The sequence below is a fragment of the Monopterus albus genome, unplaced genomic scaffold, assembly GCF_001952655.1.
Source record: "Monopterus albus unplaced genomic scaffold, M_albus_1.0 scaffold3.1, whole genome shotgun sequence".
Taxonomy (NCBI): Eukaryota; Metazoa; Chordata; class Actinopteri; order Synbranchiformes; family Synbranchidae; genus Monopterus; species Monopterus albus.
In genome coordinates this window covers 2,860,113-2,873,070 of record NW_018127883.1, presented here as the reverse complement: position 1 = coordinate 2,873,070, position 12,958 = coordinate 2,860,113, and the positions used below count along the sequence as shown (strand labels likewise).

At 39.4% G+C, this 12,958-nt stretch overlaps 1 protein-coding gene across 1 annotated transcript; it reads left to right on the top strand.

Annotated features, from left to right (window-relative positions):
• The first annotated feature begins 7,757 nt into the window (after positions 1–7,757).
• sf3b5 (splicing factor 3b, subunit 5) lies at positions 7,758–8,975 on the top strand. Its single transcript, XM_020600890.1, has 2 exons — positions 7,758–7,845; positions 8,714–8,975. Exon 2 carries the CDS (start codon positions 8,742–8,744, stop codon positions 8,973–8,975), a length of 234 nt encoding a protein of 77 aa, XP_020456546.1. The 5' UTR covers positions 7,758–7,845; positions 8,714–8,741.
• Positions 8,976–12,958: the final 3,983 nt, after the last annotated feature.

Below are 12,958 nucleotides of genomic sequence, written 5' to 3'. Positions count from 1 at the left end.
ACTGACTTTTATTTATATAATAAAATATTATTCTGAATTTCATCAAATTATTTTTTCCTTGGGTCTGAGTAAACTCTAATCTGTACTGTGGTCTTTACTTTCTATGTCTTCATTCTTAATCTGAGACTCAACACAGCTTTTCTTGTCTGTGCACTCGGAGATAAAGACAAATAACAAACAAAATTATTTTCAATCCTCTACTGTGCTTATGTACTTGTTTGTATATGAGTTGTATGTAATTGGATTTGTTAAATAAAGTTTAAAAAAAAAAACCGTTCAAAAATAAACGGAACATCACATGCCTTTGATGCTGCCGCTGACGTCATCATGACGTCATCACTGGAGTCTTGTATTACAAGTACAAGTACATAGTGCAGACTCCACAGACTGAAGTTACATCTCAAACAGACCAGAGCAGAGTAGTTTTTTACTCAAAAACACAGAAAAGAAATTAGTTTCACTTTTAAATTTAAAATGGATGAAACAGAAAGCACGATTTCTTTAGAGGAAAGCACGACTTATTCAGAACGAAGCAGTATTTTTGACATAACAAATATTGCCCTACAGCCTGAACTATCACAGAAAGCACAAGTTGAGAAATGGATCCTGGAGCAAAACTTTGAGCACACGACGGAGCAAACCTCTGAGCACACCACGGAGCAGAAAGTGTCAGTGCCAGACTCTCTGAAAAAGGAACCGATTGAGGTTTCTAAGCTAAAAAGTCAAATCAAGCAATATGAATCACAGATGTACCACCTGAGACATAATCTAAGGAAGGCTGAAACCAACCTTAAGGGTGCTGAGAGCCAGAGAGCCTACGAAAAAGCACTTTCTACTCAGAAAATTGAGAATCTGGGAAAACAATTCCTGGAAATCCAAAAGAAATATAACTCAGAGAAGCTGCTCAGGAAGCAAAAGGAGAAAGAGCTGCACAGGTTTCAAGAGAAAGAAACCCAAAATAAAAAACTTTACACGATGGTGGACCAAATGGAAAGAGATTTAAACATTGCAAAAAAAACAATAGAGGAACAGAAAAAGCAGCTATACAACAAGGATTTGAAAATTCAGGACACAACAAATGAGCTGACAACTGCAAAAAAATTGACCGAAAAATATAAAGAAAAGGTGGCTAGGGTTAAATACTATATAGAAAAAAGTGAATCCTCACATAAAGAAGTTCAAAAGCAGGAAAGTGAAATTGCAATACTCAAAAAGCAAGTTGATGCTGATGAGAAGAAAGTGTCTCACCTGGAAGAGGAGATATCCACCTTGAAAGAGAAAATGAGAGAGTTATCATTTTCACATTTGGTTATGGAAAATAAGCTGGCAAAAACACAGGGAGAAAAGACAGCTCTAAAAAAGGATTTGGAAAAAGTGACAAAAGAGGCTGACAACCATCAAGACACCATACTAGCCTTGAAGGAGGAAATCTGCACAATAAATGGTCTTAAACTTAAGTTCCAAAGTCAATATAAGCAAGAGCATGCGCAAACTCTGAAAAATGAAGGCGACGTACTTCATCTGAGGAGTGCATTAGATGAGCTGGAGAAGAAGACTATAGTGCTGACGGCCAAAACTGAAACTGCTATCAAGGAACGAGACCACCATGTTCATGACTTGCACAAGGCCCATGAAAGAATTATCGAGAAGGACAAAACAATTAAAGAACTGAACACTACAGTCCAGTGTTTGCAGGATGAGCTCAACAAGAAGACCACACAGCTGAGCATTACTACCAGGCAATGTCAGTCTGCAATGACACAGCTGCAACCGCTTGAAGAAGCCATAGAGATTCAGGAGAAGTGTTTAATCTTTTCTGATAATGAAAAGAATGTGATAGAAAAGCAAATGGCCAAGGTAGAGGCAGAGAAGAACAGGCTCGAGAAAGATCTAGTGCACTTCAAAGACCTGGTAAAGCAGCAGCAAAAGAAGATCAACCTCCTGGCTGACATAAATTTGAATAAGGACAGACAAGAGGATCAAATCAAAAGTCTCCACTTAGCCAATAAGAACTTGACACACAAGTGTCTTTACAATCACATGAAACTGAAGTGGATCATTAAACGGACACACCGACGGGGCGGTTTTATGTGTAAAGCACAAACGTGCTCGAACCGTCACTTTTTTGTTAGGAGGTACTTCCACCAGCATCAGTACCAGCTCAATCTGGAGGAAAAAGACAAGGAGATCAAAGATCTGAAGCAAATGTTGGCTCGACGGCCAGCGGATGCAATAGAGAAGCTCCAAAAGTGTCAGCTGCATAACAGAGACCTCAGCAAGCAGCTCATGGCATCACAGGGACTCTGCAAGGGATACGAGGAAAAATATAAGAGCTTGAACGAGGAGAACAAGACTATGAAAGATGATTTGAGAAAGCTCAAATTAGAAAATGGTCACCTGTCAAAGCATAGTATTTTGCCATCTATTTCCAGAAAGTCTCAGTCCAGCTCTGAGATTAAGTCAGTGGACCAGAGTGACTCTAGTCACATATCAAGGAACAGATGCGTGCCATCCATCTCCACCAAGTCCCAGTGCCAGCCCATGCACAAGTCAAATGCTGTCCCACTCCCTCCAATCCATTGTAAGGAAAAGCAAATGAGTCCCCCCCCGCCTTCTCATTAACACCATGGAATGGTGTTGACAGAAAAATGAAGCTTCAGCTTCAATCAGTGCAGTGTGTTTGATTGTGTGAATGCTGATTCACATGTTACTCTACTAAGTCTAGCTTCAGCAACACAGCGGCACAGTGGTTAGCACTGTTGCCTCACAGGCCCGGGCCTGTGTGGAGTTTGCATGTTCTCCCTGTGCTTGCGTGGGTTCTCTCCGTGAGCTCCGGCTTAATCCCACAGTCCAAAGATGTGCAACCTAGGTTGATTGGCGACTCTAAATTGCCCCTGTTTGTCTACATGGCAGCCCTCTGATAGCCCCGTGACCCTAGTTGGGAATAAGCCATGTAGAAAATGGATGGATGGAAATCTAGTCCTAAATAAAAGGGTTTAACAGCAGCTAGACTATGTAATACCGATTCAGCATTCACACAACTAAGCAATGAAATAATGCCAGCACATAACCTTGTTCCATAGACCAATTGTTATAAAAAGATTGAATTTTTGACCCTGTCCATTGAAATGACAGATTAAAATTTGATTCAAATATTTTGCTTCTGATCCTGAATTGCTAAATAATTAGACTTTATTTATTTGTTCAATATTATTTTCAATTCACTTCTATTTGTATAGCACCAAATCACAACAAAAGTCATAAGATTTATGAAAAAAGAAAAGTCTTAAGTCTAATCTTAAAGGTAGAGAGGGCGTCTACCTCCCGAACTGAGACTGGGAGCTGGTTCCACAGGAGAGGAGCTTGATAGCTAAAGGCTCTGTCTCCCATTCTGCTTCTGTGGACTCTAGGAACCACAAGCAGACCTGCACTCTGAGAGCCAAGTGCTCTGTTGGGATGATAAGGCTCTACGAGGTCTTTAAGATACGATGGAGCCTGTATTTATATCTTGTCTGGGTCTCCTGTCTGAATCAAGCTCTGGATGTGACAGTCACAGTGGATCTGAGTTAGATGTGCATACATGTGGACTGCCTTGCTTTGGAAGCAGCTCTCAAAGTTTTTTATAATGGAAAGCATTTTTAAATCAGTTCTTATTAGCAACTGCAATCATTGCGACATGTACTGTACACATATACAGCACACACACGAGTTAAAAAGACAAGCTAAAAATACAAACGTTCATATGAACAGACTTGTTCACATACTGTACATACACAGTAATTTTGTCTGAAATCATATCAATATCATTTATTAATATGACAACAGGAGTAACATACTGGTAATTGTTTTATTTTAATGGGGAAGCTGTCTATTGTCTGTCAACAATGGCTCTGTTCCAGTTTATGTAGAAAGTCGTAACAGCGAGTCAGCATGCACCATACCAGGACCGTGGGAGTAGCACACATAGTGAGTAAAGTGTACAGGAATGGGTAGTTACACACATAAATAGACCAGTCATTGATTTTTTTCCCCCCTCCACACTTTCCCTCATGGCAGATCTCTTGCAAACAGCTCTGAACATCTGTATGACTGACAGCTCAAGGGCAGAGGGTGTGAAGGAGCATTATGTACCCTCAAAGGGTGTGTGGGCTGTGATTTCCAATTATTTTTCTGCACAATGCGTATTGGAATATTAAGCGTTTACTACATGAACTTTAGCAATTCTGCATTTTATCTTATTAAATTTGATGCTTCATGTAAGAATTTCATTATTTATGAATCTGCTTTAAAATGATGTATTGTTCTGAATTATTAGGCCTGCTTTAGGGCAAGTGTGTTTCATTTTCAGTTCCCTGCTCCTCACTAAGCCCAGCCCCTCAGTCAGCAGGTGGCCACCAGCTTGACATATGGTGCTGCATATAACCAAGTGTCAAAATCAAGTGAAAGAGGCCATTAGAATGGACTGAAGCCATTTTATGTTTTCAAACTGGGATCACCTTGATTTATGTGAAATGAAGTAATCACAGGCTATTTCCAAACACTGATGACATTTTGAGCTGTTATCACAGAATTTCATTTCTAATTTTGTCGCTGTAGCGTGTTCAAGTGTGTGTGCATGGTGAGTAGTGTGAGTCAGCTAGTGTATGTGTAACAAAAATCATGTGCCCTCCATTCTTTCTTGTCATGTATGGGGCCATCAAGGAGCCTCTTATTGTAGTTGGCAGCATGGTTAGTCCTTTCATAACTATTATTATCAAGTGACATTGAATGAACCTTCTTCCTGGAAAGGTGGCACTCTCATACAGATCTCATGTTGCCCTTTCCAGTACAAAAAGCTAATTAACCAAACCAAATCAAATCAATCAAAATGACCTCATATTGAAGTCATGAGTGTCTGTATGAGATGACTGAAAAACATTTTATAGTATAAAATAAAAAAAATTAAAAAGCATATTTTGTATGGAACCAAAGCACAAAAAGAGATGGTTTGTACACAAAAATCAACGAGATGTTTCATTTTATTTAGTTGAAACTGTCACACATCACAAGTGGTGTCAGAGAATGTAAATGACTGAGGTTCTGAATGTTTTTCAGTGTGCCCATTTGTTCCATTGTTTTTGTATAATCTCTAATTGCTTTTATGTCATTTGTGTATAGTTTTGTGAATGTATGTATAACTTTCAACTTATGACACTGAGGTTTCCAGAAAGGCAGATCTAAGGATGCCTCTAATTACAGGTAACCACATGGTTCACCAAGAAACTGGACTATTGCAGACTAAAGAAGGAATAGCTGGAATGTCTAGACTATAAAGGTGACTATCCTATGAATTTTTACCCTTGTGCTGATTTGTGATTGGTGCGAGTGTGTGAACCCTCTTTTATGTGTTTTGGATATGACTTGGTTATTTTGACTCGCACTACGCTCTTTACCTTTCCTCCTTAAATAAAAACCAGTCTAATGTAGGAGATAAGTAAGAAGGGTAGTGGTTAAGTCTATCACAACAAGCCTTGAATTAATAACAAGTATGAATGTTAATATGCTGCTTTGCATACAGGGGGCAGCTATTAGGTTATGCAAATGTGCACATTCTCTTAATGTTTACTCGTAAGATTCTTTATCTTATTACAATGTGAGTAATAATGTACTCTGCACACGTCGTAAGATTCTTTATCTTATTACAATGCAAGTAATAATGCACTCTGCACACATTCATAGTGCATACATTGTATGTATAATCTGATATCACTGAATAAAGAAAGGTGCACAAATTGTAGTATCTCAGTACCAATAGTCATGGCCTAAATAATTAGATTCAGTGCTGTAGCTTTACTTACAGGAAATGTGATTCCTTGCCATTTGAAAAAGTCATGCAGTGTCTTGGACCATGCAGTTATCTCTTTCATAAATTACTGTTCTGCCCTCAGAGTGGCTCCAGGGAAACAGCCAAAGGCCAGAGTCTTTACCACTGCTATAAGTGGCTTTGCTCAGACTCGATTGATATGTAATCAGGCGAAAAAATAATTAGCTTTTAACAGCAAATAAAGACAAAATCTTTATGAAACCTGAACAAGCAGGGGTGAAAAGGAGTGAGATACTGTATGTTCACAGCTGTGCCAAATCCACCAAATCCAATTTAAGTGCTCCTGTCCTTGATAACCCAGCACCCCAGTGACATCACAGAGCAGTAGTTTTCTCAGGCTATTTCACACCCGGGTGAATGGCTAAGCGGCTCTCATCATCTAACCAAGAGGAACAGTCTGTTTTACTGTGCACAGCACATCAGGAAAATAAGAAGTATATGCCAAGAAAATCTCAGGTGTGGTGGGGAAATTAATTGGCCATGGATTACCTCAAGAAAATAGACAGGAGGCAAGACAGAAAAACAAACCGGCCAGTTGGTTGAATGTATCAGTAAGCAAATGAGCGGGACAAACCACCGAGTCCTGCAAAGCTACCATCCACCTCATTACTTCGTCCTCCAATAAACCAGATGGCAGTTTGTCAGCTGGCCAGTGATCTGCCTCCATCTGTCCATCGATCAGCCAGTCAATGCTGTAACAACCCTGCAGGGTCTAGTGTAATTTTACTTCTCCTCTCTATCTACCTCTGATGCCTCATGGCTGGGAATGGGCTCCATCTTATGCAGTTGGTTTAAATCACTGGAAATATTGCCTGTATTTTATTCTAGGCTATCACTCAGCAGGACTGTGGGGCACAGAAGCCATCCTGTCAGGTAATAATCCCATTCGTCCATCAGATTTCATTACCCTGGCCTCCTGCTAGAGCTTGGCAGTTCCCAGGTCAGTTCACTAAAAGACTGGCTATCAGTGTTTGTCCTCTCACACCCCTGTGACTAAAGATCAGTTTACTCACCACTACTCAGCTTGTGTTAATGACTTAGCAGTGGTTTAAGACAATCATAAAGAGGAGTTTGAAAGAGACAGGTGTCTAATGAAAAATGTTGTTGAGGATTTAATGCTAATGGAGCTTGACCCATTGCACTTAATCCTGCCTAACTCTATCTGGGATGGTTGCATACATAGGGCAAAAATCTACTTATTTCTATACACATAAAAATATTGATCTTGTATATGATTAACTCAGACCCTTTCCCACAGGTACCTTAACTTAAATGCTCAGGCAATTTTCTCCATGTGTGTCTTGTGGGTGCAAAAGCCAAAGCCATTTTTCCATGTACAATTTGCCTGAACAAGATTTAGCTTTTAAAAAATTGCTCTAAATCTTTCCCAGTTGTTTGAATAAGATGAAGAATACGGATAGGTTGGCAACAGGATAGGTAAATGTCCTGTCTGTGATATTTACCTCTGGAAATGTTGGATTTAGCCATTGGTTGAATTTTATCATTCTGACAGGCCACTGCTTGATAACAGGCAAGAAACTGCATTTCTGTCTGTAGTCATAGCAGCAAGGCTCTAGGGATGGCAAAATCAATTTATCAGTACCCCAGTTTGATCCATCTGTGGGATGGCTTGCTATGACATGGTAGATATTTGTACACTAGTTAGCATTTTTTTTTAGTTAACATTTTTCTTCTGTGGTTGCCCAATGACCAGTATTAGATCTCTTCTTATCAAAAATAAATTCAGTTAACACTTTTAACAATTTGTTTGCATAAATGTTTAATTATAGTATACAAAATAAACAAACCATGTCATTTATTACAGTCTGAATTATTATGCATACATTGTAAACCTTGTACAACCCAGATACTGTACATCCGAATTTGAGTTCGAGAACAAAAGGTTAGAGCCTTTGTTTCTTACCGGTTCATTTTACAAGGGGACTGCACCGGAAGTCACCATTCCAATTGCTTCGCCAAAAGTGAGGACAGATTCGTGTTATATCACTCCTGAAATCTTTATAATTTCCCCGGTACGTGTCAATTGCATTTCATGCTCATATTATAATTGAGAAACACACATTTAGATAACAGAGACGTATAGTTTGTTGTTTGAGAAGACTTTTTGGGCTAATATCGCTAGCTAACCTAGCCACACACTTAACCAGAAGACTATTGAGGGAGTGTTACCATGCTTGTGTTAAAGGTTTCTTTATAAACACGCTAGCAAGCAATTCGAAGCTATTCAGCTATTTACTTCTATTGTATGGTTATGCCGACAAAGAACTGACCGACTCAAGCACAAAGAAAATAACGTTAGTTCATATTCATGAGTTAATTCTAGCAATTAGCCGCAGTTTGTGCCTCTTGTGTTAGCATACATTAATTTACCGGCTATGTAAAATGAGAAGGTCTTTTACAACGCTAAATTTCTGTTCTGGAGGTAATCTTGGAATTCCACATGCAGGTGATAAAATACTCTGTCCACGGAAATATTACGAAAGGTTCTCAAATTGTGATTCTGTTTCCAAATAAATACAAAGATGTCAGCTCGCTACTAGCTAGAAAGGATAGCGAGAGTAGCATCGCGGCAAACGTGTTTACATTTTTTATCGAAACGACGAAATCATTTTCCATCCAGGTAGCTAGATTATCAAGCGATTCTGAAGATAACGACAAATGTTTTTATGACCTTTTTCAGTTGTTTGCATAACAATGAAATCACGTCTCATAAGCTATCAATCTAATGTATGAATGAATGAATGAATGAATCATCATGTATGAGTGAATCACAATGCATGTACTCTGCATCAGCATTGCCTTCTGACTTTCTCTTTCTTTTCTGTCCAGAGCCTCTGGGTCTCAGATCTGAGCAGACATGACCGACAGATACAACATCCACAGTCAGCTGGAGCATCTACAGTCCAAGTACATCGGCACAGGACATGCTGACACCAGCAAGTGGGAATGGCTGGTCAACCAGCACAGAGACTCTTACTGCTCCTACATGGGACATTTCGACCTGCTCAATTACTTCTCTGTCGCTGAAAATGAGAGCAAAGCACGTGTCCGCTTTAACCTGATGGAGAAGATGCTTCAGCCCTGGCCTTAAGATTAGAACTGCAGCAACATCCTTATGACCCTGCCAAGACTGAATGCATTGTCCAGTTACAAAAGGCCTTGACATGGTTTGTTTTAGTCTTGATTGGAGTTTATATTTTGATTGCATTAAAGTTTGTCTCTATGTTAGGATGCATACATCAGGACTCCATTTACATGGTTTTGTATTTAATGGGTCATGGATCAGATTAATCAACAGGTATCTGCAGTGATTCATGTGATCCTGTTTAAAATGTAATATTTCCTCATCACTGTCTCTGTGAACAGACTACATGGTGATAAGTGAGACATTCATGTAAATCCAGCAAAGTCACTTAACTGCAGTGTTGTGAGATTCTCCAAGTCTTTATTGCTACAGTAAGAATAAAAATTGATATATTTTCACCAATATGAAGATTTCATCAAATGCTACTGAGAGAAAAAATTAGGCTAATTCTATGGTTTGTTAAGATTGCTATTAGTTTACTGGTAATAAATTGGGTATGGGTATATTGCTTTTGATGTATCAACTGAATTAGAAAAAATATTACTTGAAGACAGAAATGAAAATGTTTGGTCATCATTAGAAATTACAGTATGATAAATTATATAGCAAATAATTACTGTACATGAGGAAATTAAATGTTACAGCCATACAGTACAGAGTAAATGCATGGACATTATATTCTGGGACTGGAGGAAACAGTCTCATCTCATGTGGGTCTTTTAAACTATTTTTTAAAAACAACTCAAATTTGTGTTGATAAAAGATCACAGTACATGCTTGTTTATGAGGTTCACTTTTTTTGCACTGACATTTTAAATGTAAACTTCTAAACACAGTCGAGGTTACTTTGGAACATGTAAATTGCAAGGTAGAAAATGAATAAGCTCCAGTACAAGCATAAAGCTCATCAGCTACATGTACAATACTGTGTAATGGTTTTAGTTACTGAAGGTGAAGAGATGTTTTCAAAAATAATCCCAATAATAGCTTTTATTTATCAATTAATGTCATACAAAGTGTACTGCAAAAGACGTGTATCAAGTCCGTAACTGGTGTTAGCACCTTTAGTTCTTTGGTGGATTTAGGCTGACTCTGTGTCACCTGTTTCTTCTTGTAAACATAGATTAAAGAATCTAAAATGAAAAGTGCCTAAAACCTTTGCACAGTACTGGATCTTCAACAACGTGGTATTTGACTGCAGTGAATTCCTTTTGTTTAGCTTTGCAGATGCAACAAACTGTTGTCCACCTACACAGTCTCACACATGCATAATTTTCAGACACACACACATTGGTACCCAATTGTCCACCCACATATGTGAGTGCAGACAGATCAGCTGAGCATGGCTTAAACACACAACCTGACTATCTCATTTTGTCTCATTGTCAGTAAATTACACTAAAACTGACTTATTATTTATTTTATACCAATGACAAAACATTCAAAGAGGTGGCTGATTCTCATCTCTGTTCATGGTTGATAGAGCTAAAAACCACCAGGTCTGTTACTGTTCATGTACTGTACATAATAGAAATTTCAGGAATAAGGCTATAGATAATGAATGGACGGTTAAAGTAGAATGGATGTTTGAAACTATTCTCACTATAAGGCTCTTGTCTGCACTGAAGTGGGCAGCAGGCACAATGAGATGTGACTAGAAAGTACAGCAGGCACTGGTTTGACTTGTTGACTTTAGGTGAGGTATCAAAGCATACTGCCAGCCAGATTCACAAACACACAAAAAGACAGACACTTGGTGGGAGCGGATGCTAGGCATGACTCATTGTTGGACTGAGAGACAAGTCAGTGGGTGCTAAGGAAGTTCTTGTGCATCATGTGTGTTTGTGGTAGAGGTTTTCTTAGTGAGGTAAGTCCTTGCCATCTGTCCTGACTGTGAGAGGCATGGAGACGGCGCTGCCAAGTGAGGCGTGAAAACAACATGAGGCCTGTCAGTGTGCCATCACAAACACACACATAAAACACTCCCATAAACTGCTCAACTTGAGACACAAGCACATAAATATACTTTTTCCTCAGTTTCCAGCTACATAGTGGACTTTTTGCTTCCAGTTGGATTGTTTATACCAACACAGAAAGGGATCAGCTATCAAACCTAATTCGTTTGGTGTTATTACACTAGGAGCACTAAATTGGTTTTATGTAAACATGCAGTAGGATGTGTACTATGAATGTACAAAACAGATTTTATGTCCCTGTTCTGCTCAGTCTTTATAATGTGCATGTGTGTTGGCAGGACTCCAGAAAAAACAAACAAGTCAGACTAATCAACAGGTATCTGTGCAGTGATTCATGTGGCCCTTTTTAAAATGTAATATTTTAGACTGCATTTCCCCTTTGCTGGATGAAAACACTCACCCCTGCCTTAAAAATATACTTAAATTGGGACTTGTGTAAAGAACATATCAGACATATTTCACTATGAAAATGTTATAAGGGATAAATATATAATATAAGGGATAAATACCTCCTGCTCACCATCAGTCGGACAGAACTGACGAAGCCTCTTGGATGAGAGGTGAAACGTCTTCTACCTAAAACTACGTACAGATGCTTTCTTCTAAGTTTTTTTTAACATGCTATGACCTGGATGACTGAGAATTTGCATGGACAACCATTCTCAAGCTGAGAACTGCAGGTTTGGTGAGATTGAAAAGACACTGATCAGGCTATTCAAATTACAGTATGTTCTTCTCCTGTCAGTTGCCATAGACAACATGATAGATATCTTCTTTAGGTTTCCCCGCAGTGCTTCACCTACACAGTGGGTATTTGTTCTTTAGGGCCTATAATCAAAGTACACTGACCTGCATGTCTTGTTACCATTGAAAAAGGTGGCTCCATCTTCACATGTGCTGTAGATGTTGTGAGAAAGAAACAAAATCCCTGTGGAAATTCATTATCATCTTGGATATGCAGAACTTTTCCTCACCTCATTTCACATTGTAATGTCCAGAGCTATTCAAGCTGACACCTACAGAAAAATACATTTGAGCTCCACTGAAGCAGTTCAGTTGTACCAATTCTCTGTTGATAGGGAGGTGCTTTCACAATGGTACTGAGGTCAGTGGGTACTTGGTTGAGCTAATTAATTCTGTTCCTTCACACGACCCTTTAAAAACCGTAGTTTGACCAGAAACGGCGCTGGGGTCAGCGTCTGACACAGTCAATGGAACCTGTGAATAAGCATTTGGTCTTTCTGTGTTCAAGCTGATTAGACCATCTAGTTCAGCCGGTAGTCCAGGCACAGCCAAACAGTGAGCAAATATAAATTCTCCCACAATCCAATTACCTTTGACTTTCTAAGCAACCCACCGGATTTATCCATCCATTTATCCATTAAATCTTCTTCATCTTCCCCTTCACTCAAATCTTTGCTCATCTTCTTTCGTGCTTACACCTCCTCCTGCAAACCTTATCACTTCCTTCTTTTTTACCACTTTGTGCTCCTTTCTTTCTCCACCTCTACTGCCCTGACTGGCTCTCCATTGGAGTGGAAACATTCAAGATAAAATATACAAGTGATGATTCTGCAGCGAGGAGAAAACACATGAGCATTCTCTTTGAAGAACGCAGGAGTGCGTGACTGGCATCCTTTTCTCTAACTAAATGCAGCACTAATGGGGAATAAGAGGCACTTTGAAGATGAAAGTGACCTCTATGTCAAAATGCTCATTTAAGTGACTGTTCTGAACTGTACTGGAAGTAGTTTTCTATAATAAAAAAATTCATGTTAATTAATGGGCTCGGAGGTGGACTCATCCATCACCCAAGCTGAAGTCACTGAGGTAGTCAAGAAGCTCCTCGGTGGCAAGGCATCGGGGGTGGATGAGATCCGCCCCGAGTACCTTAAGTCTCTGGATTTTGTTGGGCTGTCTTGGCTGACACACCTCTGCAACGTCGCATGGCGGTCGGGGACAGTGCCTCTGGACTGGCAGACCGGGGTGGTGGTCCCTCTTTTTAAGAAGGGG